General features: G+C 43.5%; 1 protein-coding gene and 1 non-coding gene across 8 annotated transcripts in view; one reads left to right on the top strand and one right to left on the bottom strand.

Moving 5' to 3' along the window:
* RGL1 (ral guanine nucleotide dissociation stimulator like 1) overlaps window positions 1-25,741 on the top strand; it is a 277,517-nt gene that overhangs the window by 199,843 nt on the left and 51,933 nt on the right. For all 7 annotated transcript variants that reach the window (XM_005217294.4, XM_059875402.1, XM_059875401.1 and 4 more), the window contains one exon: window positions 7,342-7,419. In XM_005217294.4, the coding sequence (XP_005217351.1) occupies window positions 7,342-7,419 (78 nt within the window). The remainder of the gene's footprint in view (window positions 1-7,341; window positions 7,420-25,741) is intronic.
* Window positions 10,427-10,529, bottom strand: LOC112441931 (U6 spliceosomal RNA). The gene has a single exon (XR_003029886.1). It is a non-coding gene; the product is annotated as a U6 spliceosomal RNA (small nuclear RNA).

Raw genomic sequence — 25,741 nt, forward strand, 5'->3', positions numbered from 1 at the left:
TAGTTTTCCTTATATAGACCATGTATATATATTTTGAATTTATACCTAAATATTTTAATTTTGTGGGAGTACTGATGTAAAAAGAGTATGTTTTTAATTTCAAATTTCACTCGTTTATTACTGGCATATAGAAAAGTGATTGATTTAAAAAAATTTCATTTATGAGTTTGCTGGATCTTTGTTGCTGTGCTCGGTCAGGCTCTCTCTGGTTGTGGTGAGCAGGGGCTTCTCTTCGTTGCGGTGCACGGGCTTCTCACTGTGGTGGCTTCTCTTGTTGCGGCACACAGGCGCTAGGCACACGGGCTGAGCCACAGCCTGGCACTGAGTTGTTAATAATGTATTAATTCGTCATAAACCTAAGGAAACTCCTGACTTGTAAACAGATTCTGTGGTTGTCAGGGTGCTGCCTACTCCTTGCTCCCAGTCCTAACCTGTTTCTTTGGGCAAACTTCCAACCTTCCTTGTAGCCATGGTGGCTGTAGCGTGCTAACAAGACAGATCTGCAGCTGATGGTTTAGAACTGTTACCAACCACAGGTGGAAGGAGGAGGCACTGAGGAGCCACCGGGCCCTCTGGGGGCAGCGAACGGGCCAGAGAAGAGAAATGGGTGGCCAGGCCTTGGAATGGAAAAACCCCAAGAAACCTGATGGCAAGGGCGCGACGGCCATCAGACTTGAGAAACGACTTGATGTGTGAATGAAAATCAAGTTCTAGCAAGAGACACCTTTTCGTTTTCTTCCCATGGCTGAATAGGGATTATAAAGTCTTTGATTTTTTTTTTCTTCGTCTCCCATTCAGACAATTGTGGGTCAGGGCTGGAGGTGAAGATGTTATTGTCAAGGAGAATTTTTGCAGTGTTTCATAACTGTCAAGTGGAACAGAAATACCAAGTTCTTTGCGCTGTTAATGATGCCTTAAGTCTCAGGGACTAACATGAAGATACGGTGGTGAATCGAAGGACGGTGGAGGGCCCTTCACAGCAAAGACCCAGAGGGGAGGACTGAGGCTCTTTCTGGGTCTTCTGGCTTTTTCTAATCACGGGGAAAGTTTACCTCAAGAACCAGACCTCGTGTGTGAACGCACGCTGCCTGGTTCCCTGTCCAGCGCCACTGGCCTCTTCCAAGAACAAGGAGTTTTTACCTTGTTGCCTCTGACCTTTGTCTTCTTGAATAACTGGCTTCACGATGGTAACAAGACCCTTCCAAGGTAGGCTTGGTGGCCGTGACCCAGTAGTCAGGCCACGCTTGAGTGGAGAGGTGTCCACCGTGGAGGATATTATTCAGGGTGATTAGAAACATCCCCCCCAGCTGCTCTGTGGTGCAGAGTCCACAGCCTTCACCGAGGCCTCACTTGGTGTTCCTGACATCTGCAGGCTATTTCTCCGTGTCATTATCCTGACTCAAGGTCAGCTTCTGAACATTTTCCTCATACCTGACCTGTGTTCTTATGGGTCAGTTAAAGAAAAAAATGCCTCAGATGTTCCCAGGCTGGGCTTGATGAGAAAAGCAAAGGCCCCCAGAGGTCCCTGAATCAGTGGCTTCCTGTGCGGTCTCCCCTGCCCTGACTTCCTCCTCTCTGCTCTCTCATCGTCCCTAGTAAGTGGCTTCTGCCCTCTCTTGCCCTCCCCTCCCACTCTTTTATTCGTGATAGTCGAGGGCATGATTTAATTCACTTAGCCAGTGTTTAGTGAGTGTCCCCCAAGCGCAGGCTGTCCTCCAGGCTCAGGGCAGGTACCAGTAAGTGATATGAAAGGTGAAATCAAATCCCTGACCGTGGCCGGCTTGGCCCTCGGGGTCTGCCCCCGCCTCCTCCACGCTCACCTCCTTCTCTGTTTCTGTTTCATCTCTTTGCTCCCGTCTCACTGGCCTTCTGGATGGTTCTCAAGCACTTTGTCCTGCCACTGCCCCAGGGCATTTGCGTAGCCTCTCTCCTCCTCTTGGAAGGCTCCGTTCCTGGAGATCTCGGTGGCCTGCTCCCTGACCCTTGAAAGATTTTAGGTCATTGTCATGTTCGCATGGGGCCTGCCCTGGACTCTAGGAAGCTGCCACCTCAGGCTCTCCAGTCATGTCTGAGCGCCTTTAGCTGCTTTTTTTTCCCCCCTCCATTGCACTTTTCACCATCTGACTATTCTATATTCACTAATCACTAGTTTATTGTTTATCTCCCCCTCCCCCACCATGAAAACAGGGGCTGGGGTTAGTTCACTGCTGTATCCTCAATGCCCAGAATAGTACCCAAACATAAGCTTTAATAAATAATGAGGACTAAATGAGTGGAAAAAAAAGAATGATTAAGTGAAAAATCCAAGAATTTATCACTCGGTGGAGGGACACATAAAATAAATAAAATAACTGTGGTTTGTGTGATAGGGTGGTGGCTCAGAGGCTGGGCTCTGGAGACTGACTGTCAAGGTTCATGTCCTTGCTTTACTGATTAGCTGTATCTTCGAGGGCAAATGGCTTAAGCTCTCTGGGCCTTATTTTCTCATTCATTAAATAGGAAGAAGAAGAATTCTATCATATAGGATTATGTGCTTAGTCGCTCAGTTGAGTCCGACTCTTTGTGACCCCATGGACTCTAGCCTGCCAGGCTCCTCTGTCCATGGAGATTCTCCAAGCCAGAACACTGGAGTGAGTTGCCATGCCCTCCTCCAGGGAATCTTCCCAACCCAGGGATTGAACCCAGGTCTCCCGCATTGCAGGTGGATTCTTTACTGTCTGAGCCACCAGGGAAGCCCCATATAGGATAAGCGTGAGATAATCCATCCATCCAAATGAAACAATCCATGTAATGTGCTTAGCACAGTGCCTGGCCTATAGTGAGCTCTCAGGAATTATTAACTGCTATAATCAAGGGATCACTTGCCATAATCAAGTGGAGCCTGAAATGTTCTTCAGGATTATCCCCATCCTGGTCTGATGTTGCTGAGACTCTTCTGTTAGGGAGTAGAGGTTAGAAAGCCGCCCCCCATCCCCCCACCAGAAGGGCTGTCCCGGGGTTAACTTTATTTTAAGATTTCTCTGAACTACAGGTGTCCCTGGTCCTCCTTTCCAACACATATTAAACATTTTTTTTCTGCCCAGATAGGCTCCAAACAATACATCCATTCCCCTTGAAAATAACTGTTTCCTGTTTAAATATTAGCAACCAGTTAAGCATGAGTTTTTTTTCTTTTCTTTTTCTAGTCATTTCTAGGTAACAGTAAATAATTTATACTTTTGAAGACATTCACAATTCTTTCTTTTGCCTTGTGACTATAGAGAAAACCATGTCAGAAGTTATCCTGATAATTTGTATTTTAATTTAAGTGTTTTGAATTACCATTTAAAGAAGGGCAGTTTCTCAATGGTAAGCCTTCTTAAGAAGTTGGACTTTGATCTTAAATCCTAGGGAGGTTTTGCAGAAATTGGAGGTGACATTGTTGACAGGTTTGTCTGTAGCTACTCATTAATTAAACACACACACACATACACACTCTTTATTTACTCCCCTGGAGTAAATGAATTGAACTTGACTTTGGTTTTTGATGGGAAGCTATGAGAGGGTCCAGGAAACATCAAAGAAACACTCTTAATCTCATAAAACTAACTCTTAACTCTCAAATGACCTAGCTTGAACATTAAAAAGATCTTATTTCCAATGCTGGTCTGGTTTCTTTTCTGTAAGATTTAATTCTCCTTAATGATAAGAAAAGTGCAGCGGCAAATAATTATCCCCTCCCCAGTCCGTTAAATTCCAGTGGGTTGTAGGCTTTTAAATTTATCTTGCTTCTAAAGGTCTCCTCTGTAAATGGTATATATACATTATTTTGCATTTTATACTGTTTATGCCTTCAAGATATCAACTTTAAGATCTTATTTACTTCCTTTGCATTTTAATTTTAGATTTTTTTGTAATGATCCCAGCTATCGTAAAGCTTTTGCCTGGAAAATCCCATGGATGGAGGAGCCTGGTAGGCTGCAGTCCATGGGGTCACTAAGAGTTGGACACGACTGAGCGACTTCACTTTCACTTTTCACTTTCATGCATTGGAGAAGGAAATGGCAGCCCACTCCAGTGTTCTTGCCTGGAGAATCCCAGGGACAGGGGAACCTGGTGGGCTGCCGCCTGTGGGGTCGCACAGAGTCGGACACGACTGAAGCGATTTAGCAGCAGCAGCAGATTGTTAGAAATGAAGGCACAGACAGGTTAAGACATGGATATAAGTAAAAAGTCACATGATGCCTTTATAGAGACAAATTTGAACCTAGTTGGTTGTTAGGAAGTTCATTTTCATGTCTGCTTAGGGAACCTTGCTAGAAATAGTCATCAACATTCCTATTGGTGCTAGGCACTGTTTTAAGCTCTAAAGAGACAGAAGTCCTGCTCTTATGGGGTTTATGTTCTAATGGACAGTTAACGTAACAACTATATTAATTGTACAGTATGCTGGAAGGTATTAAAGGCTGTGGGAGAGAATGAAGCAGTGGTGTTAGTGTTTCATTTTCATAGGATGGTCAGGGAAGGCCTCACTGGTAAAGTGACGTTGGAGTAAAGGCCTGCAGGAGCCCAGGGAGTGCGCCATTGGAGTGGGCCTGGGAAGCACTTGACAGCACGTGCGGAGATTCTGAGGCAGGAGGATGCTTGATGTGGGGAAGAGCCAGTGAGGTCAAAGGAGACTGAGTGAGTGCAGGAAATGTGGTCAGAGATACCACATTATCTGTGGCAGGTCACTTAGGGCCTTGGGAGACAGGTAAGACATGGACCTTTTCTCAGTGGGGAAGAGTGGAAGCCGGGGGAGGCTTTTGAGCCGAGCAGTGGCATGGACAGCATCACTTGGCAGAAGCCAGGAGAGGAGTTAAGTGGTTGTTGCATTGATCTCAGCCAAAGATGGCGACAGTGTGAGCCAGAGTGGAAGTGATGAGAAGTGCTAGGATTCAGGGTATGTTATAAAGGCAGAACTGAGAGTGTTTCTGGTGGGTTGGGCAGAGAAGAGTTAGGTAGGGATGCTGCAGCCTTTGAGCCCAAATACCTGGACCATGTGTGCCAACACGCGCGAGGCTTGTTACTGATGCTTCTTACTGTCTGGTCTCCGAGTTTTTACCAGCCAATCATGCTGGTCCCAATTATGAGCCTCTAGATTCTCTGCTGGCGAGGAAGAGTATCTGAGGGTCTTCTGAGCAGATGGTACCAGGTTCGCTAAAGAAAGAGAGCTTCACTCACTCACCATTGTCAGTTGCTTAGTCCATGACACTATCTGATGTACCTGTGGCACCATCTGGGAACAGAACTGTGATGGGTGTTCATGTTATCCCAACCATCCTTTCAGTTCTGGGTCTGCAAACCGTAGAGAAAGAGCAGCTGAGTATGAGACGCTTAAGTAAAGACATGGGATGGGAAGGTCAGGGGATTTTTAATATAAACATCATCTCTGGAAAGGATATCAAGAACTAGAGAATGTGTGTCTTTCCCTTGTAAAGTCTTTTCTCCCCTTTTATTTCTGTCTCTCAGAGATTCTAGTTGGTGCATTGTTTCCAGGATAACCAGAAAGAGAATTAACAAAGGAACACAGAATGTGACGAAAACAAAATCCCACATTTAGTCACTGAGGGCTGGCAGGCAAGAGTTGATGGGTCACTCTGGTCAGAGGGGTGGCGTGGCACGGTGGCCCCCCATTTCCCTGCACTCGTCTCGTATTTCCTGCTTAAATAAACCACAGAGTCTGTTGTGAGGGAACATGAGGACAGGGTTCACTATGATGGTGGCCAAAGAGAGAGAGCCAAGAAATCCCACTCTGTTTATTTACTAGGAACCTTCCCCAGCCCTGCCTTGCTCACGGGGGGCCTGCATTAGTCTTAATCTGCCTGGTTCTTATCTCAGGGAAAGCAAAGGGTAGCCCTGGAAGCCTCTAAATAGCAGGTGTAGAATGAAGAGGAACAGGGAGGGCGGAGGCCAGTGGAAAATATCTTTGGGAGGCCAAGAAGTCCATAAGGCTGATGAGCTCGAGAAAGGAGCAGGTGGAAGGGAGGCAGGGGGAGGCTAAAGCCTAAGGGCGTACACTGGAACCTCCCGGGATAGGGCAGTGGGGAGACCAGATGGACTGGCATTCGGTCAAACCAGATGGCGGGCTTTTATGTTTTAAAGGACTTGTAAATCCTCAGAACAAGGAACCATAAGGGTCCTGGGGCCCTTAATCCCATTAGTAGAAGACAAAAATGTGCTCTTTAAAAATGTAAACCCTGCCAGTTTTAGAATTTCTGTTACCAAAACTTTGGGACAGATTGCCAGCTTGTGAAACTACAAGGAATCTCTGAATGCTCCACTGATGGGAAGAGAAACTGCAGAAATAGTCTAGGTGTTCTAAGTGAATAACATAGGCTACTCCTTAAGAATTTGAAGTGAATTTACTAAATGTATATTCTGAGCCAAATGAAACATGGTATTTCTATATGAAATAGACTTGCATTACCTATGGAGTTGGAAGGACACCTAACAGTGTGACTAGGACTGATCAATTATTGAGCAAGTTTTGAGTCTGTAATGAGAGAGATTTTATTTTATTTTTTTTTAATGAGAGGGATTTTAAAGTTTAAGCACCGGTTGCTTTGTGCCCCTATGTCCCCCTCCCCCAGTGGCTGGGGAAGCCTAGACCAGCCTCACTGTATACACTGCTGCTCTCATGGTTGTTGAGACATGAGGATTCTGTTCTGCAGTCCTTGTCTCTATCTCAGCCTAACCTGAGGGTTCAGAATCATTCCCGTAATGCTTCTTCAATAGAACTTATCCTCAAGGAGACCAGACTCATAAGCAGAGCATGGAGTGATCAGCTTGTGCTCACATGTGGTGCAGGCATGAAGGCTGAGCAAGCAAAGCCACATGTTCCTTCAGTGGATACACAGAGGGGCAGAGGTGAGGGGTTGATGCTCCAGAACTCAGGAGGAATCTCCGATCTGTGCCTCATGTAATGACTGATTCTCCTGCTAAGGGGAAAAGCCCAAGTTCATCTAAAATAGTCAAAGAAATGTTGAGTAGTTGAGAATGTTTGAGAAAGTTGTAAGTAGTGTGATTCATCATTAAATCACTTTTCTGTAGGAGTAAAATAATGTGTGTGTATATATGCATGCAGATACAAATTCTGCACATATATATATGGAAAAGGTATATATACACATATATACACATTAAATAAATATAAAAAATACAGTATCATTTTTGGATGCTATTTCACAAGTGTTACTTTCCTTAAATACTCCTGAAAAGTGTAACTGTTACCTTGTAATTGAGATGGAATAGAATTGCTTTCCAGCACTACCAGCTGTGTGTTTTGTTTACATATTTGTGTGTTTGTTTTTATCTGTAAAGGTATGGGAACCTGACAAGCCCAAACTGTGAAGAAGATGGAGGTCAAAGTTCATCAGAGTCCAAGACCGTGATCAGGAAGTGAGTGTGCCTCTCCTCTGCATTACAAGCTCTCTGTCAGGACTTATTATCTTAAAAGACTATAATTTAGTAGAGTTTTAAAATTCTTTTGGAATGTTGTCATGCTTTTTTTCCATAATGCATAAAGTCATAGAATTATTTTTTGACCATCTAAAATGATATTCATTTATTCATCCAGTAAAAATGTATTGATCACCCACTGTTTGCCAGGCCCTGTGCTAAGGGATGCAGCTATAACAAAATAAGTAAGTCCCAGCTCTTACGAAGGTTATGTTTTAGTAGAGAGAGAGAGAATCCACACAGAAATGAATGAAGTAGGGCAAGAGGGCTAGATTCCAATGGAGTTTGAGTCACATAGGGTGTCAGAAAAGGGCTTTCTTGTCTGATCCAGACACGTTGGAGCAGAAACCTGAATATGGTGCAGACAGGGCCTTGTGAGTGTCTGGAAAGGGAGACTATGGAAGAGGCCCTGTGGCGGGAACAGTGTTCAAGAAAAAGTAGAGAGGTGGATGAGGCTGCCGCCACATGAAGGAAGTGGCAAGTGCTGGGGCAGGACATCCGGAGGGTCGCGGGGCCCCTTGTCACATGTGGACTTGAGGGCCTGGGGAAGCATGTTGAATTTTATTCTAAGGAATATAAGAAAGACTTATAAGGTTTTAGAAGCATAGTGCTGTGGCCTGCCTTATATTTAAAAGACCTACTCTGGCTCTGTGTGGAAAATAGACCATGACACTGGGGACGGGGCAAGAGTGGCAGGGAGGAGCCTGGGTAGGACCCTTTCATGGGCTCAGGCAGCACGGGCTTGAGTAATAACAGCAGTCGTCCTTGTCGTGGGAGTAACAACGGGTAGTAGTAACCGCCTACAGAGCCCTCAAAGGTGTTGCTGACAGGATGTACAGATGCAGAGGGTGCGGCATGTGAGACAGAGGAGGCACGGACACCTCCACGGGTTGTGTGTGAGGCCTGATAGACCAGCGCCCTGGCTTCATGAGACAAGAAAGTCTGGCGGGAAGAGCTGGCTTGGAGGGGAGCTTGTGTCAATAATTTCATCTTAGATGTGTTGATTTTGAGGTAATTGGGTGAGTCTAATTTCCAGGGAGAAGTCTGGACTGGTAGACATTTGGGCATCCTTAGTTTATACATGGCGTTTCAAGCTATGGGGCCGGATATGACCTCGTGGAGATGAAGGGTAGATAGAGAGGGGAAAAGTCCAAAGACTGAGCCTTGGTTCCTTCCAGTTAGGAAAGTGGAGGGTCCAGCAGAGGAGACTGGAAAGGAACAGGCATGGGCATGGAGAAGAAAGAAGCTGTGTTCCAGAAGATAAGTACAAAAGGGCTTTCAGAGGGAGAGTGACCAACTGTGTCTAATGCTGCCCAGACATCAAGTGAGAGGGGTCTGGGAAGCGGCTCCTGCTTCTGCCCCACTTTGGTCTTTGGCACCCTTGACAAGCGCCGTTTTGGTGAATGGAGATGTGGGTCAAGACAGGATAGAAGGGGAGGAAGTGGGGAGGGAAGGTCTACTAACTCCTCTTGGGAGTTTTGTTGTAAAGGGGAACAGAAAAATGGGGTGGAGGAAGAGGGCAAGGCATGGTCTTTTTGTTTTGTGTTTGTTTACAAAGAGAGTTTATGCCGATGAGAATGATCCAGCAGCCACTGAAGAAAAATCCATGATGCAGGGGTACAGGCTGCTGAAGAAATGAGCTTCTTGAATTGTTATTGTTGTGCTTAGTCGCTCAGTTGTGTCTGACTCTTTGTGACCCCATGGACTCTAGCCCACCAGGCTCCTCTGTCCATGGGGATTCTCCAGGCAAGAATACTGGAAAGGGTTGCCATGCCCTCCTCCAGGGGATCCTCCCAACCCAGGGATCGAACCCAGGTCTCCCGCATTACAGGCAGATTCTTTACCAGCTGAGCCACCAGGGTTCTTGAGTAGGTGGCTATATGCCAGGGTGCTGAAATCACTCATGGTTTCATTTTAGGATCAAAAGACCAGGGAAGTAATCCGATGGAATTTTTAATTCTTCAGAGGGTTGGATGATGGACTCCTTTCTCTATGAGCCAGGGATGGAAAGATGAGAAAACTGGGTATTCTTTTAACTTTTGAGTTAGGTTTCAGGTAGTTTCTTAATTTTATTGGTTGGGCCATAACCTTCCAGAAAACCAAACACACCAGTGTAGGTGTTTGAATGCTGAGTGCAGGGTGTGGTGAGTAGAATTAATACCTTATTCCTAGAAGGCTTGGGGATGCTTCTTGGAAGAGGTGACTTTTTTTTTTAATATTTATTTTTGGCTGTGCCGGGTCTTTGTTGCTGCACGCAGGTGTTCTCTAGTTGCAGTGAGTGGAGGCTCCTCTCTAGCTGAGGCACATGGCTTCTTACTGTGGTGGCTTCTCTTGTTAGGAACGTGGGGTCTAGAGCATGGGCTCAGCAGTTGTGGTGCATGGGCTTAGTTGCCCCACAGCAGGTGAGATCTTCCCGGACTAGGGATTGAACCAGTGTCGCTTGCCTTGCAAGGTGGATTCTTAACCACTGGACCATCAAAGAAGCCTGAAGAGATGACATCTGAAGCAGGCTTTGAAGGAGGGGGAGGGTTTGGATGGTAGAGCCATTTAGGAAGAGGGGACAGTGGGACCAAATCAGGGCAGTGTTGTATACATGACATTTTGGGGAGCAACACATTTGGCTGCTTCACTGTGTACATGTTGGGTGAGGGTAGTTAAGCTGAAGCTCTCATGAAAGGGTTGAACTTCTCACTAGAGAGTTTGGACCTTACCTGGTTAAGTGGGCAGTCAGCCCTAAAGTTTGTGCAGGAGGGAAGCAGTATAATCAGATAGGTAGGTTGAGGGGATGGATTAGGCTCACAATTTTCTTTTTTTTTTTCCTCTTGTATTTCTTTTTTTTTTTTAAATTAATTAACTTTTTATTGAAGGATAATTGCTTTACAGAATTTTGTTGTTTCCTGTCAAATCTCAACATGAATCAGCCAAAGATATACATATATCCCCTCTCAGAAATATGGAATGCTTCATGAATTTGCGTGTCGTCCTTGGCAGGGGCCATGCTAATCTCTGTATCATTCCAATTTTAGCGTCTGTGCTGCCGAAGCAAGCACTCCTCTCGTATTTCTTTATTGTGTCATTGCTGGGCCCAGTCCAAAAGCCGCTGCCTAGCCCTAAATCCTTCATGACCACGTGCTCTCCGCTTCTCATCCACACATATTTCCCTGTTCACTGATATGCATGGCAGACTCTTATTAGATTCAATGGTTAGTCCCACGTGAGACTTAACAGCCTTCTTACTCAAAGTGTGGTCCATGGACCAGCCATCTCAGCATCGCCCGAGAACTTGTTAGGAATGCGGAATCTCAGGCCTCGCCCCAGATCTAGATGAAAATCTATTCTAACAAGATCCTCAAGTGATTTCTACGTCTTTTATGAAAGTTTGAGGATTGCAGGATTAGAGGGGTTTTGTTACTGTTAATTTTGGTTGACCATGAAAACCTATGGAAATAACAATTTTTAAAAAAGGAATGTTTTTATAATGAGTGCTTTAAAATATACGTGAAAGAAGAGATACTGTACAAATTGAGTGGCTAGCTTATCAGATGTAACCTTGACCTGTGACCAGGTTCAGAAATAAGCATGTTGTTATCTATGTATTTTGGAATTGCGTCATGTCTAGAGCTACCATTTAACTAGCCACCTGAATGCTCTGAGGAGAGTAACAATATGAAAAATATCCAGAGCTTTTCTGTTTCCCAATGGGTGTTTTGAGATGAAATAGGCTTCTGGGAAGTAGCAGTTAAAGAAAATTGATTTGTACCCTGAATGTGAAGAGTCATGCTCAGGCTTTTAAAGGCCTATTATAAACCTTCATTTGGGATTCATTGTACACCAGGAACAGTAACCGTGGGTGAGACTCCAGGATAAGCTGTTTTAAAGGGCTTTACAGTTTTAAGCATATGAGGCCTTAACAAAGAGCTTTCACAGAGAGCTCCCCTGAGGGGTCCATCATCCGGGGACAATGGTCTTTTCCTAAAGCCTCACAGTGAGTTGGTAGAAAGTGCTTGACCCTCTTCCTCAGTCTGAGTTGCCTTTTAAAAAAAGTACGCCTGACGAAAATATGCCACTTTTTCATATAATGGGTCGCTCTGTCCTGCAAATACGGAATGTGAAAATCCCTTCTCTCTGCTGACCTCTTTCTTCTTTCCGTTTCCCTTTCTTCTGTGTGTCTTCTTGCTCCCTGCCCTCTACCGCCCCCCGCCCGTCCACCACATCTCCTTTCATTATTTTTCATCTCACTTCAGCATCATCTTTTTGTTCTGTTTTTCACATGCTACCCGTCTGATCATTTCTATAACTCGATAAGCTCCCTGCTTTGTCTTCCTGGGACGAATTCAGAGAAGCAGCTTCTCGGTTCCACTTGTAACACATGGAAAGTTCCTTGATGATTTCAGAGCTGCGGCAGCTGACTTGTAGCAGTGACTGAAGATGTCCCAGTGGCTGATTGATGTGCGGGAGATACAGCTGTGTGGCAGTTCTCAGTGGGGGAGTGTTGCCCCCAGAGGACATTTGGCAATATCTGGAAAATTTGGGGTTGTCTCAACTTGGTGGGGAGATGCTCTGGCCTCTAGTGGGCAAAGGCCGGGACTATTTCAAAACACGCTGCCATGCACAAGACGCCCCCTTTCCCCTCTACAGCAAAGAATTACCCGACCCTAAATATCAGTATTGCCTAGATAAGAGACCCTGCTGCACAGCAAGGAGGCTGTAGTCCTCAATAAAAACTGTCTTTATTTATGGATATCTAAATATATATAAAAATAATACCACACTTGTCTGGAAATTTACTTATTCATGTCCCTTCTTTTTCTTTTTTTTAAAAAGTATGCAATAATCTGTGCTATTTTTTATTTTTATTTTGGTCACATGGCATGTGGGATCTTAGTTCCCTGATGAGGGATCGAACCCGTGCCACTTGTGTTGAAAGTATGCAGTCTTAATTACTGGGCCACCGGGGCCCTCATGTCTCTTATAATTGGGTGAATCCAGTGCCGAGGAGGTTGTGGAGCCAGCCTCACGGCAGGTGACAGGCCCCGGGGAACGAGTCCTCATCCGTCACTGTCACCTGCCACCCATTTGACCTATTCATTCACCTCTCTCAGTTTAGTCTCTTTACCTAAAAAACGAGTGCTCTGAGATTCTTTCAAGTTTAATGATGCCTAGAACCCCCACCTCCACCCCTCCAGGCTCCTCTGCCCAGGGGATTCCCCAGGCAAGAATACTGGAGTGGGTTGCCAGTTCCTCCTCCAGGATCTTCCCAACCCAGGGATTGAACCCAGGTCTCCTGCATTGCAGGCAGATTCCTTACCACCTGAGCCACCAGGGAAGCCCAGGATAAAATTTATCTAGTTTTCTTCTCATCTTCTTAAAAATGAAAATGAGCTCCAGTCCAAGTTCGATGCACTCAAAGCTGGTGCCCTGAGACAACCCTGAGGAATGGGATGGGGAGGGAGGTGGGAGGGGGGTTCAGGATGGGGGACACATGTACACCCATGGCTGATTCATGTCAATGTATGGCAAAAACCACCACAGTATTGTAATTAACCTCCAATTAAATTAATTTAAAAAAATGAAAATGAACATCAGAAACAGAGATAAGATCCAGATATTATATTGATTGAGTGAGAGGTGCCCTTGACTGCTTGTTTCTGTTGGAAAGACTATGTAACTTGTTTTGATAAAAATAGGAAAGAAAAAATAGACCGCTTCTTTGATTTGCTTGTTATTAATCGTGATATCAGAACCACTTGCTACGATCATGCATAAAGAGATGGGCTAAAAAGCATTGTGTTGTGGGGTCAGGCAAGGAGCAGCAAAATGCCCATTGTTTTCCTTTGCTGTGAATCTGTGTTCTTGTGATTTCAGGTGGGAAACAGACGGCAGGAATTCAGTGACAGTCTAAGAAGTAAACATCCTGTTTTAGGACAGATGCCTTCAGTTTTGCAGTCCAAGGGTGAGGGTTGGGGGGTGGAGGTGGGGAATCACTACTGGGCTTAAATATGAGAAGGGAAATGCTCAGCTATTGTTTGGTTTTTCAGTTTTTAATGTAAAGCATAGAGCAAGGCTTACGTTTGATACAGGTTCCCAAATCCCAAGATAACAGTCTTTCCTGTATTTCTGAATATGGATGGATCTAATCAACCTTTCAAAGGTTTGAAAGAACTTAAAAGAAGGCAAAATGTGGAAATGCAGATGAAACGGTCAAGATGAAAGATTGGTGTCTAGTGTCTCGGACCACAAGTGGCTAGTATTCTTCAGGAATTTCAAAAAGTATCTGAATGCGCTGTGACTCCTAATCCTGAGTGTGCCTGGCTTAGGCTTTGTGCAATAAACCTTCTAAGTTATCTGGCTAAAATGAGAGTTCCTTCAGTCGCAAGGAATTCAACTTCCAGGGCTTTTAGATGCTAGAATCTTTGCACACGGGGATTTCTGATGTTAGTACTAGAACGATATAAATAAGAAGTCATACTGTGTTTATTTCTATAATCCCTAAACTTGCCACTGTTTGGGAATCGGGAAACTCACTTCCTATGACAGAAGAAAACACGTCTGCCTACATTCTCCTTCCTGCTGACATTTTTCATGGTGAAATGTTATCTCTTAAGAATAATATATAAAATCTGAACCAGATGGAAAAAGGAGGCTTTCCTTAGTGCAGATTTATTATAGTCATTGAATTCAGAAGTGAGATTATGAAGAAGTAATATTAACCATATAGAGCCTTGACACCATGAGTCTTCATTTTCCAAAATGTGTTTGAGATTAGAATATCATACATACACATGCATAACTTTATTTAAAGAGGTTTAAAACTCTCTCTTCAGGAATCTTACTTTTTTTTATTCCTTTTTAAAATGACTACTGTAATTAATGTTGAAATAGTTTTCTGTTTTGTTTTCTTTAATTGACTCTCATCACTTCCCTCTTGGAATGCCATGTTTTGCTTCCTAAAACTCTGTACCACAGCAGTGGTTTAAATGGTTGAAATCATTCTACTTTCGTCTCCACACATTCAGATATGATTGTCATTCATGTAATCGTCTCCCAGAAGTTGTAAATAGTCACACCAGATTATAGTTACTGGTAAAGATTTTAGTTACATATAAGTAGTAGCAATCTAAGATATTGGAAATTAAAGAAAAGAGAGATGAGTTCAAGGAAGATGGCTGTGATTCTTTTACTATCTGGGAAACTTTGTAGTGAAAAGTATTACAAAATCTTCCCATTGAGTTTGCAATCAACATTTCATCAAATTCAACTAACCTAACAGGGCAATTAAAATCAATCTGAGTAATGGTAACAAAAATGGGGCAAAGGAAGAGGGGTAAAGAACAGAGCAAAAATAAGATTGAAAATTCCAATCTTGTAAGAATTAAAGACTATCATGTGAAATTAATATTTTTTAAAAGTAAAACCAAAGAAGAAATGGAGGTGAAGTACATCAGATAAAAGAGCACAGTATTATCTTTAAAACATCCATCCTAGACTAAGAAAAATAGAAATGATAGTTTTAGAAGTCCCTGAAATCCTGAATCAGAACTGTGTGTTTAAGGGAAGAGTGTAGGCTCCCAAGCAGAAGTTATTAATGCTTTTCTGCCAGTGGAGGAATGAAACAACGTTAATCATCATTGATTCAGAAAGAAGAAAAATTGGCTGCCTGAGAAAACACCTAAGGTTCTCTACATGTCAGAGAAAGGTAAACAGACATCACAACCAGACTGTCACTTCGTCACCCTGCAGGCTCAGGGATGATGGAAGTGATGACACCACGGCCACCGCCTGGCCAGTGCCACCGCCTGGCCACTGCCACCGGCTACAGTTTGAGCTGTGCTTACGTTAATGCAGAGCTATCCGCATTTTGTGTTTTCTTTTACTATTACAGACATGCTGTGAGATATTGTCCTGATTTTATAGGTGTGTAAACTGAGGTTTCAGAACAGTGAGGCACTTTGATTAAGATCAAGCAGCTAGTTAATGACACATCTGTTATTTGATCTCAGATCCAACTGAGATCCAGTACCTGGGTTTCTCACCATTTTGCTGTCGGGGCTGCTGCTTCTAAAAGAGTGTTTGAGTCTCTGGTGTGCGTGAATCCTGACCAGTCCTCCCCCTCCCACACATTACGTTTGTCTGTGTCGCAGTGAAAGGGCTATAGACAGAAGTACACGAGGAGCTAGGGTGTAGCATCACCATCGGGACAAATGCTTTAGCTTGTTAGCATTCTGAGATTGTACAATTTGGGATTATTTCCTCGTTTGGCTTGGCTTTATTATTCAGTGAACACCCTGAGCAAGGGCCGCAAACAGCTGTTAGAAATGTGGAAGTTAGGCTTGTTTCCTGGGGAAGGAGATGGTTTGCAGGATGTGAGGAAAGAAGAAGGACTCAATCTGAGTGCCTGTTTCCTGTTCTCGGTGCCTCGTAGCATCTGTCATCCCCAACGGAAACTCCATTCTAATGGTGAAAAGTGTAGAAGGCCTCAGCAAGTTTTTTCATTAGAGGCCTATTTATAGCCTAAAAACTCTGGTCTCAGACTGTGAGCAATCAGAGAATAATGAGTTACTGAGGTCCCTGAAAAATAATTTTTGGTGAGCGGCTCTATCTCTTTCTAATAATAATGGCCAGAATTCATTGGCTGCTTCGTAGGAGTAGTTCCTGTGTTAAGTACTCTGTATCCTTTCAGATCCTCCCAGTAGCTCCAAATGTTGTTCCTATTTGACAGATGAGGAGTCTGAGACATAGAGAGACTGAGGAACATGTCCGGGGTCATACAATATATGAGTGAGACAGGGATTTAACCCAGGCCTTAACCTCCGTACGGTGTGGCCCCTACTTCCTTCCCTGTGATATGAATGAGACTATTTCTCTTAAGTACTTAGGTTGGACCCTCCTGTTCATCTCCGCTCCCCACCGCCCCTGCCCCTTTGGACATCTTAAATAAGATTTAAACAGTTTTAGATTTATATGAAATTGAGCTGATAATACAGAGTTCCCATATACCCTCCTCACAGTTCCCCTTGTTATTAACTTCTTGCATGAGTATACACATTTGTTATAAACATTGAACCAATGCATTGTTAATGAAAGTTCATAGTCTAGTTTCAGTTCCTTGTTTTTCTTTTTACCTAATGGCCCAATTCTATTCCAAGACCATCCAGGACACCACATTACCTGCAATTGGGATATCTCCCTGGGTTCCCATCAACTGTGACAATTTTTGACTTTTCTTGTTTTTGGTGACCTTGATAGATTGGAGGCGTACTGGTCAGGTATATTTTAGGATAGCCCTTGATTGTGCTTTCCGGGTGGTACAGTGGTAAAGAATCTGCCTGCCAGTGCAAGAGACACAAGAGATGCAGGTTCTGTCCCTGGGTTGTGAAGATCCCCTGGAGAAGGGAATGGCACCCCACTCCAGCGTTCCTGCCTGGGAAATCCCATAGATGGAGGAACCCGGTGGGTTACAGTCCAAAGAGGGGTCACACAAACACAACGGAGCATGCACACACATGGCACCTCTTTATGAGAATTTTTCTTGTAATTAACATTTTCCCTCATAGTTAGACTGAATTTATGAGGTTTTGAGAGAAATATCACAGGATAAAATACCATTCTCATTACATACTATCAGCGTGATTTATAATGTTTGATGTTGTTCTTGCTCATCTGGATGAAGTAGTTATTTTTCAGGTGAAAAGTGAAAGTGAAGTCGCTCCGTTGTGTCCAACTCTTTGCGACCCCGTGGACTGTAGCCCGCCAGGCTCCTCCGTCCATGGGATTCTCCAGGCAAGAGTACTGGAGTGGGTTGCCATTTCCTTCTCCAGGGGATCTTCCCAACCCAGGGATTGAACCCAGGTCTCCTGCATTGCAGGCAGATGCTTTAACCTCAAAAGTCTTTTTCTTCCCCCTTCCTTTCCATTCTGTATTGGTTGGAAAGAAGTCATTATGCACAATCCTTTTGCTCTGCTCCCCTCTTTTAGGGTGAAGTATTTACCCACCTTATTTGGAAAACTTCTGCATGGGAGATTTGTCTCCTCCATTTTTTAATTTGAACTTCCCTGGTAGCTCAGTTGGTAAAGAACCCACCTGCAATGCAAGAAACCCCAATTTGATTCCTGGGTCGGGAAGATCTTCTGGAGAAGGGATAGGCTACCTACTCCAGTATTCTTGGGCTTTTCCTGGTGGCTCAGCTGGTAAAGAATCTGCCTGCAATGCAGGAGACCTGGGTTAGATCCCTGGGTTGGGAAGATCCCCTGGAGGAGGGATAGGCTACCTACTCCAGTATTCTTGGGCTTCCCTGGAGGCTCAGCTGGTAAAGAATCTGCCTGCAGTGTGGGAGACCTGAGTTCGATTTCTGGGTTGGGAGGATCCCCTGGAGGAGGGCATGGCAACCCACTCCAGTATTCTTGCCTGGAGAATTCTACTTCTCCGTAGTCTACGGGGTTGCAAAGAGTTGGGCACAATTGAGTGACTTTTCGCTTTATTAATTTATTCACTCTTTGTTTACATCGGTATAGACTCAGACAGAATTGAGTGACTTTCACTTTATTTATTTATTCAGTCTTTTGGGTACACCAGTATAGACTTGTGGATATTCATTTATACTGTGGGATACAACACAGTGCTACTTTATGTATTTTGTTGCTCAGGTTGTTTCAGCTTTGATCATCGGGAGCTCTTCTGTTTGACTCCTGTGTCACTTTCACACGCCCCTCGTATTGTGTTTGTCTGAGCCCATCTTGTAAGATGTTCTAGACTCAGCTTGTATATTTCCCATCCCAGTCTTAGAATCAGCCGTTTCGTCAAGGAGACCTGTTTTATTTTTTATTGGAGAATGACACCAGAAACCAAGCTCTGGGTCTGAGGTGTGCTCATTGCTCTTGGGGTGTCATTTCTTTAGGCCCACTCAGCTGACATGGCTAGGAAATACAGGTGTATATTAATTATGTGACTATATGTGTCTGTACGTATCTTTATGTATAACCATCAATATATGATGTTAAACATGAATTCTTCCTGATGTCTTCAGCTCTAATCCTTACCACATGGACCATTCTAGCGCCCTCTCCCGGCTTATTTGTAAGTTTCCTCTCCAGCAGTGAGAAAGCTGGCTTCTACCCTCTTTCCGTTTACTTATTCAGTTCCAGTGTATGTGTATAGCACTGTCAGAATCATTAACTCACACCCCTGAAGAAAACGACTTCTCAGCTAGAACCCAGTGATTCTGTGCAGCTCCTTTTGCCTTTAGTCCTTGATCTTACAGACTGCAGTTCTTCTTTTTTAAAATAATAAGAATAGCTCATGGTTTTGATCACTCACTCTGCCCTAGGGACTGTTCTGAGTCCTTCATATGTATTATCTCTTATAGGCCTCGCACCAACTCTGTGAGGAGGGATCTGTTATTACATCTGCTTTACAGATGAGGAAGCTGAGGCATAAAGAGGTTAGGTTAGTCTAACCAGCCAGTGGGTCAGTCTGACTTCTGGAGAATGTGTTTAGCCGTATTGGCTATACTGCTCACGAAATATAGGTGTTTAGGAGACGTCTTCGCTTTGTCTAACGGAGTGCAGTCAGTGACCTACTGAGGAAGGTTTGGTGACATAGGGGTAAGTCTCTGCACAGCAGTTCTCTCCAGTTTCTGCAGATTTGTCTTCAGATGCCAGGGCCTGTACGTGTAGTTTGGGAAGGAAAGACAGGTGTGTAAACACTTGGTTTTGAGCTCATCTCCTCCTACTCTTGGCCCTTTCCCACCCATATTTACTCTCTGTATCCTTCCTGTCACAATCCTTTTCTTCCTCCTCCTTGCCCTGGAGCTTTTTCTCTGCTTTAACTGCCCCGTGGCCCCTCGCCGGCTTCTCCGCCCTGTACTGCCTTCGGTGCTTAGCCCTGACTCTGTCTTTGTTTACATTTGTTTCCCCAGTCTCTCTTAAGTTCTCTTTTACTTTCCCTCCAAGGGTTCTAATCCCTACTCACTACTGGTACCAAAACGTACAATGAAAAATGTATAAGAAAGCATTGCAAGACTACCTTGGTGAGTCCAGATGTTTTTCCATCCTTTATGTGCTTTTTCAGGCAAAAATGCGGGGGGGGGGGGGGACAAAAAATAAAACCTCTCTGCACCTTCCTTTGTTCTTTGTCATCAGGAAAACCATCTAGCTAGGGGTCTCAGAGGCAGAGTCTAACTGGCAGCCTTCCCGGAAACAGAAGAAAACTGTTTTGTGGACGGGAGAGCCAGGTGGGAGGGTCTAGCTCAGGGTCAGTGTCAAGGTTACTTGGCTTTCGTTCCCTGGAGGGCAGAGTGCATTGGCTCCCACCCGAAGGGGCTGGCAATGTCCCATGCTCCACTGCTTCAAAGGCCACCCTCGGCATGGATCTTTTTACCTTTTTGTTACCTATGTTAGGGAAAGATCAAATCCTTGGAGAATATCCTAAAATAGAAGAGTGTTTTGCTGCTTTTAAAAAATGTTTCCATGTCTTATTTTCTGCTGATGATTAAGTAACAATAAATTATTATCTCACATAGATTTCTAGGGAGAGAAAGCAGCTCTAAATGGACAGTTATTTTTTTTTTGTCATAATAATCCTATTTCTTGGCTTGGAAGTTTCATATCATGGGAGCAATGACTTCATGCCTAGAAGTTTTTTTTTCATTAAACTTTTTGCCAATTCTAGAGTATTTTATTACCTGTGGGATTTTTAAATGATTTAATGCATTTACCTTAAAATCCCCATATGCGTTAAAAATCTGTGGTTTGAGCGTAATAGCAGCCTAATGCTCACCTCAGTCAGCCTTCTTATTCTGCATTGCATACCTGAAGGTCCCTGAGAGTGATTAGAAGTTTTGTACTGTTGCCTTACACCTCTCACCTAAGACATTTGTCCAGTGTCTTCCAGTCAAATATTATTAAGTGTGATTTCTATTTGGCTAAGAAATTGAATGAGTGTAGCAAATCTCATCATGCTCCATTTCTCCCCTTTCCTTGTTCTTTAAACAGACCTTCCTTATGACTCTTATAAGTGTTTTGCATTTTCCTCAGGACCTTTAGCCTGAGGAATAGCCTATGCTATAACCCCAGAGCCTTCACCCTGCTAATCCTCCCTATCCTTAAGGTCTTTTAACGTCATTTACTCAGGAAGACACTCCCTGGAGCCCTGACCAGGTTCATCTTCTCTGAAGGTAAATGCCCTCGACTCCCCTATTGTGACATTCATTACATAAATAGTTTTTGTGAATATGGAAAATAAAGGGTACTCGACAGATATTAGTTGGATTAATGAATTCATTTTCCCTAGGGAAATTTTTACTTTTATTAGAAGTAAAAGTCTTAGAAGCTGCCTCCAGGCCTGGGCATGACTTCCTACCCTGCAGACCATTGTAGGTTGGAAAAAGTTCACATACTACAAGGATTTGCTTCTTGCCAAGAATGCCTAAGGGAGAGAAAGTGATCCTGGTTGTCTGCTCTGCCATCAGATTTGGATCCCTCCCACCCCCAACACCATCCTTCTTAATCAGACACACACTTTCCCTTGGGCCTGAGGAACTTTGCTCTGTATCCTACCAAGACTACTTTGGAAAAGAAAGTCTTGTGCTAGCTTTTGTCTTTACTGAGTTTAGGTCATGTCATAGTCTTTCCATTTGGCTTCAGAAGTTGCCTCTTCAGTCTTCACAGATCATTTAAGAAGCATGTCTTGTAGAGCAGTGGTCCCTAACCTTTTTGGCACCAGGAACCAGTTTTGTGGAAAACAATTTCTCCCTGACCAGGGGAGGAGGGGGATGGTTTTGGTATAATTCAAGCCTGTTACATTTATTGTGCCGTCTACTTCTATTGTTACTACATCAGCTCCCCCTCAGATCATCAGGCGTGAGATCCCAGAGGTCGGGGAACCGTGTTTTAGATTGTGTTATGCGTTATGTTCCTGAATTGGTCTGTCCTGAGGAGGATGCCTCAGGGGTGTGTGTGTGTGTGAGGATGCCTCAGGTGTGTGTGTGTGTGTGTGTGTGTGAGGATGCCTCAGGGGGTGTGTGTGTGTGTGTGTGATGATGCCTCAGGGGTGTGTGTGTGTGTGTGTGTGTGAGGATGCCTCAGGTGTGTGTGTGTGTGTGTGAGGATGCCTCAGGGGTGTGTGTGTGTGAGGATGCCTCATGGGTATGTGTGTGTGTGTGTGTGTGTGTGAGAGGATGCCTCAGGGGTGTGTGTGCGCACGTGTGTGGTAGTTGCTCACAGTGATTCTTTCAGCAAACCTGGAGCCACAAGTGTTGTAGACATATGGTTTGTATCCCGTGTCACACTTTCTGTCTTATGTGGCAACTTTTTTGAGTTATTTCCATGAGCACTGATTGATTTTCATTGAGCCATACCTCTCTTAATCCCTCCCTTTTGTGACTTATGGCTATTAGTCTTACGACTGCTAACAGTCATGTTTCTCTCCAGATATCTCAATATCTGTATTGGCATTATGTCATTTGAAACTCAGCCGATCAGTGTCAGGTCGATGATGGCAGGTGTTACTGTCTCTCCTCCAGGTAAGGGTCAGTGGAGCTAAGTGATGGGTCCAGCTCCCATTGTTCATGGTGGCACAGTGAGGATGGGAACCAGGTTTTTCTTCTTGAATCTCATATTCTGTGTACAGAGCCAAGTAGCTTCTCTAGCTTAATTGTTACACCTTTCCTGTAAGTTTTTGATTTTTAACCAGGTCTTCTCTTTATTATTAAGGTTCTCTACATCTTTCCAACTAACCAGTTCTGGTTAGAATGCACATTAGATCTTAGGAGTGGAGCCAGGAAAAGTAAGGAGGAAAAGCCATTGGCCAGTAACCCTGTGGTCTCTGTCATGATATTGTGACGTTGCGTTCCTTTTTGAAATTTTCAAAGTTTCACATTTTATCTGCTTCTAAGTCTGTCAAGAACAGAACGTTTCTTCCCAGGACTGGTGAACATAAGGGTACTATGATCTTTGGCTCACGTGCAGGCCTGTCCAGAAAGCCCGCCTCCCCAGGATGCTGATAAACGCTCTGCTGATAGGAGGGCAGGGGTCTGCCTTGTGTTGTGCTGTGCTGTCTGTGTCTTCCTCTTCTTCCTCCACCTTCATTTATCATCTGTGTGAAAATGCTTTTTCTAGCTGATTCAGTATCTGGGTTGGTAGTGAACTTTCAAAGCCTTCTTGGGCTAAACTATGGGAAGGGTACTGTCACAAAAGGTGAAATGAGTAGATTACCAGAGTTAGTAGACAATACCCGTCTGAGAAGGATGAAACGTACATCTAAAGGCAAGTCCAGTATGGATTAGGGTCCCTCTTGAAAACTCGCCCAGACTTTCCGGGGCTACAACTTGCCACGGGAGTAAGTTCTAGACAATATGCCCTATAGGAATACACAAGTACACAAGCATGTAAACAAGGATTTGCACTTTTTTTAGTTGTAATTGTGAGAACCTAACAATAACTTTGACATGTGGATCACAACACACTGTGGAAAATTCTTCAAGAGATAGGAATACCAGACCTCCTTACCTGCCTCCTGAGAAATCTGTATGCAGGTCAGGAAGCAACTGTTAGAACTGGACATGAAACAATGGACTGCTTCCAAATTGGGAAAGGAGTACATCAAGGCTGTATATTGTCACCTTGCTTATTTAACTTATATGCAGAGTACATCATGTGAAATTCTGGGCTGGATGAAGCCCAAGCTGGAATCAAGATTGTCAGGAGAAATATCAGTAACCTCAGATATGCAGATGACACCACCCTTATGGCAGAAAGCAAAGAGGAACTGAAGAGCCTCTTAATGTAAGTGAAAGAGGAGAGTGAAAAAGTTGGCTTACAGCTCAACATTCAGAAAACTAAGATCATGGCATCCAGGCCCATCACTTCATGGCAAATATAGAAACAAAGGAAATAATGACAGACTTTATTTTTGGAGGCTCCAAAATCACTGCAGATGGTGACTGCAGCCATGAAATTAAAAGATGCTTGCTCCTTGGAAGAAAAACTATGAACAACCTAGAAGTTACTTTGCCGACAAAAGTCCGTTTAGTCAAAGCTATGGTTTTTCCAGTAGTCATGTATGGATGTGAGAGTTGGACCATAAAGAAAGCTGAAAGCCAAAGAATTGATGCTTTTGAACTGTGGTTTTGGGGAAAACTCTTGAGAGTCCCATGGACTGCAAGGAGATCCAACCAGTCCATCCTAAAGGAAATCAGTCCTGAATATTCATTGGAAGGACTGATGCTGAAGCTGAAACTCCAATACTTTGGCCACCTGATGCGAAGAACTGACTTATTGGAAAAGATCTGATGCTGGGAAAGATTGAAGGCAAGAGGAGAAGGGGAAAACAGAGGATGAGATGGTTGGATGGCATCACTGACCAGTGGACATGAGTTGGTGATGGACAGGGAGGCCTGGTGTGCTGCAGTCCATGGGGTCGCAAAGAGTCAGACACTACTGAGCGACTGAACTGAACATTAACTACCTGTGCACTAGTAGAATACCTATATTAATTATGGCATGTGCATGCAGTGGACACTGTGTAACCCTGAGAAACAGAGCTGGAGGCAGTGGATAGAGAGGTGTATGTATGTATGTGTATATATGTGTATATATATATATATACACACACACATACATTTTGTGGGAAAAAATCCATGGTTCATACATATTTCATCTATTTAAATATATGTATACGTATCCATAGAAAAGCCTAGAAGGATATACTCCAAACTATTAACATAAAGTCATAAGAATAGGATAGAATTAGGATGAAGGGGAGTAGATATTGTTGTTTTAGTTTATACACATTAGTAATATTTTTTCAATAAGTAATCAGTCTTGTAACTTTAACAATTATGATGGGTAAAGAGTTAATGCAATATTGATATCTTTAATGTCTGTCTTTTACTGAAATTTTGCATTTCTGCCTGGCTTTTAGGTTATGGACCTCTGAGGGGTCATGAGGCTCACTGAGTTGCTGGTCTCACTCTTGGTTGGATGCTGTTTTTGGTTTCTAATTGTGTGAATGTGGATTATCTCTTTTTCATCAGTATCATTGAAAGAGTATTTTCTCACTGACATATCAAAGAATAGTGAGTTGTAGTACTAATTCAGTTAAATCGCCCTTCTTTTGACAAGTGCAGAACTGTTCTGTGAGAATCACTATAAAGGACGCAAGCATCAGGTTTTCCTAGATTCCGGCTGTCACCCCACCTATGTGCCTACCCCAGCTCTGGGCTCATTGCTTATCAGCAAAGAAGGGAAATTATTCATAGAAAAAGTCATCTTCCTTATAAAAATGAAATATTAGAATGCTGCTTCATCATTTTCTTTATTCATGGTATTTGGTTTTGGAGAAGAAAGGAGAAATAACGTGTGCTGTGTGTGGGCTTAAAAAAATTGAAGTCTGTCACTCATGGCGGGGAGTAGTTAGGGCTTCAGCGTATGAATTCGGAGGGACTCAGCATTCATACATAACATAATGTATTGATAACAAGTAAACCAAACATGGAAGGTTCACTGGCTAACAGGTCATTAATTTCATTTTACTTGTGCTTTCAATTAGCCCCAGATGCCAGATTAATTTCTTCTAGCTTTTTGCAAGGGAATGAAACTTTTGTTTTTCTTTTTAATTCGATCTGGACTAAAGATTTAGAAAATATTGAATTATTTCTAATGTTTGAAATACCAACTTTAATGGTTCTCTGCCATTTATTTTTTCTGTTACTATGTGATTATAGTCTTCATGTCCCTTTTAGTAAAACAGTGGTCTCCACAGCAGTAAAAAGAACTAATATATTTTTCTTCTGGGTTTGTACTTCAGTTCCAAAAGTTACGCATTAAATTGTCTTCAGTTGCATTTATGCCTTGATCGTCATCCAGGTCTCTACTATGAAATTGAGACTTGTGAAATTTAGGCACACCTGTGAAAGCCCAGCCTGTGGTTTCATATATATGGAGCATAATGGCTTTTAGTTTCTTTACAGTTTGTTGACTAAGCAAGCAATTTGAAGTATAATTAGATGATAATTTTGAATTTGGAAAAAACCCCTACCCCTACCTCAGGGAATTCCCTGTAGCTCACATGGTAAAGAATCTGCTGTGATGCAGGAGACCAGGGTTCGATCCCTGGGTTGGGAAGATCTACTGGAGAAGGGAATGGCAATCCACTCCAGTATTCTTGCCTGGAAAATTCCATGGACAGAGAAGCCTGGTGGGCAACAGTCCATGGGGTCACAAAGAGTTGGACACGACTGAAGCGACTTAGCACACACAAGTGATTT

The sequence above is a fragment of the Bos taurus genome, chromosome 16, assembly GCF_002263795.3.
Source record: "Bos taurus isolate L1 Dominette 01449 registration number 42190680 breed Hereford chromosome 16, ARS-UCD2.0, whole genome shotgun sequence".
Lineage (NCBI taxonomy): Eukaryota > Metazoa > Chordata > Mammalia > Artiodactyla > Bovidae > Bos > Bos taurus.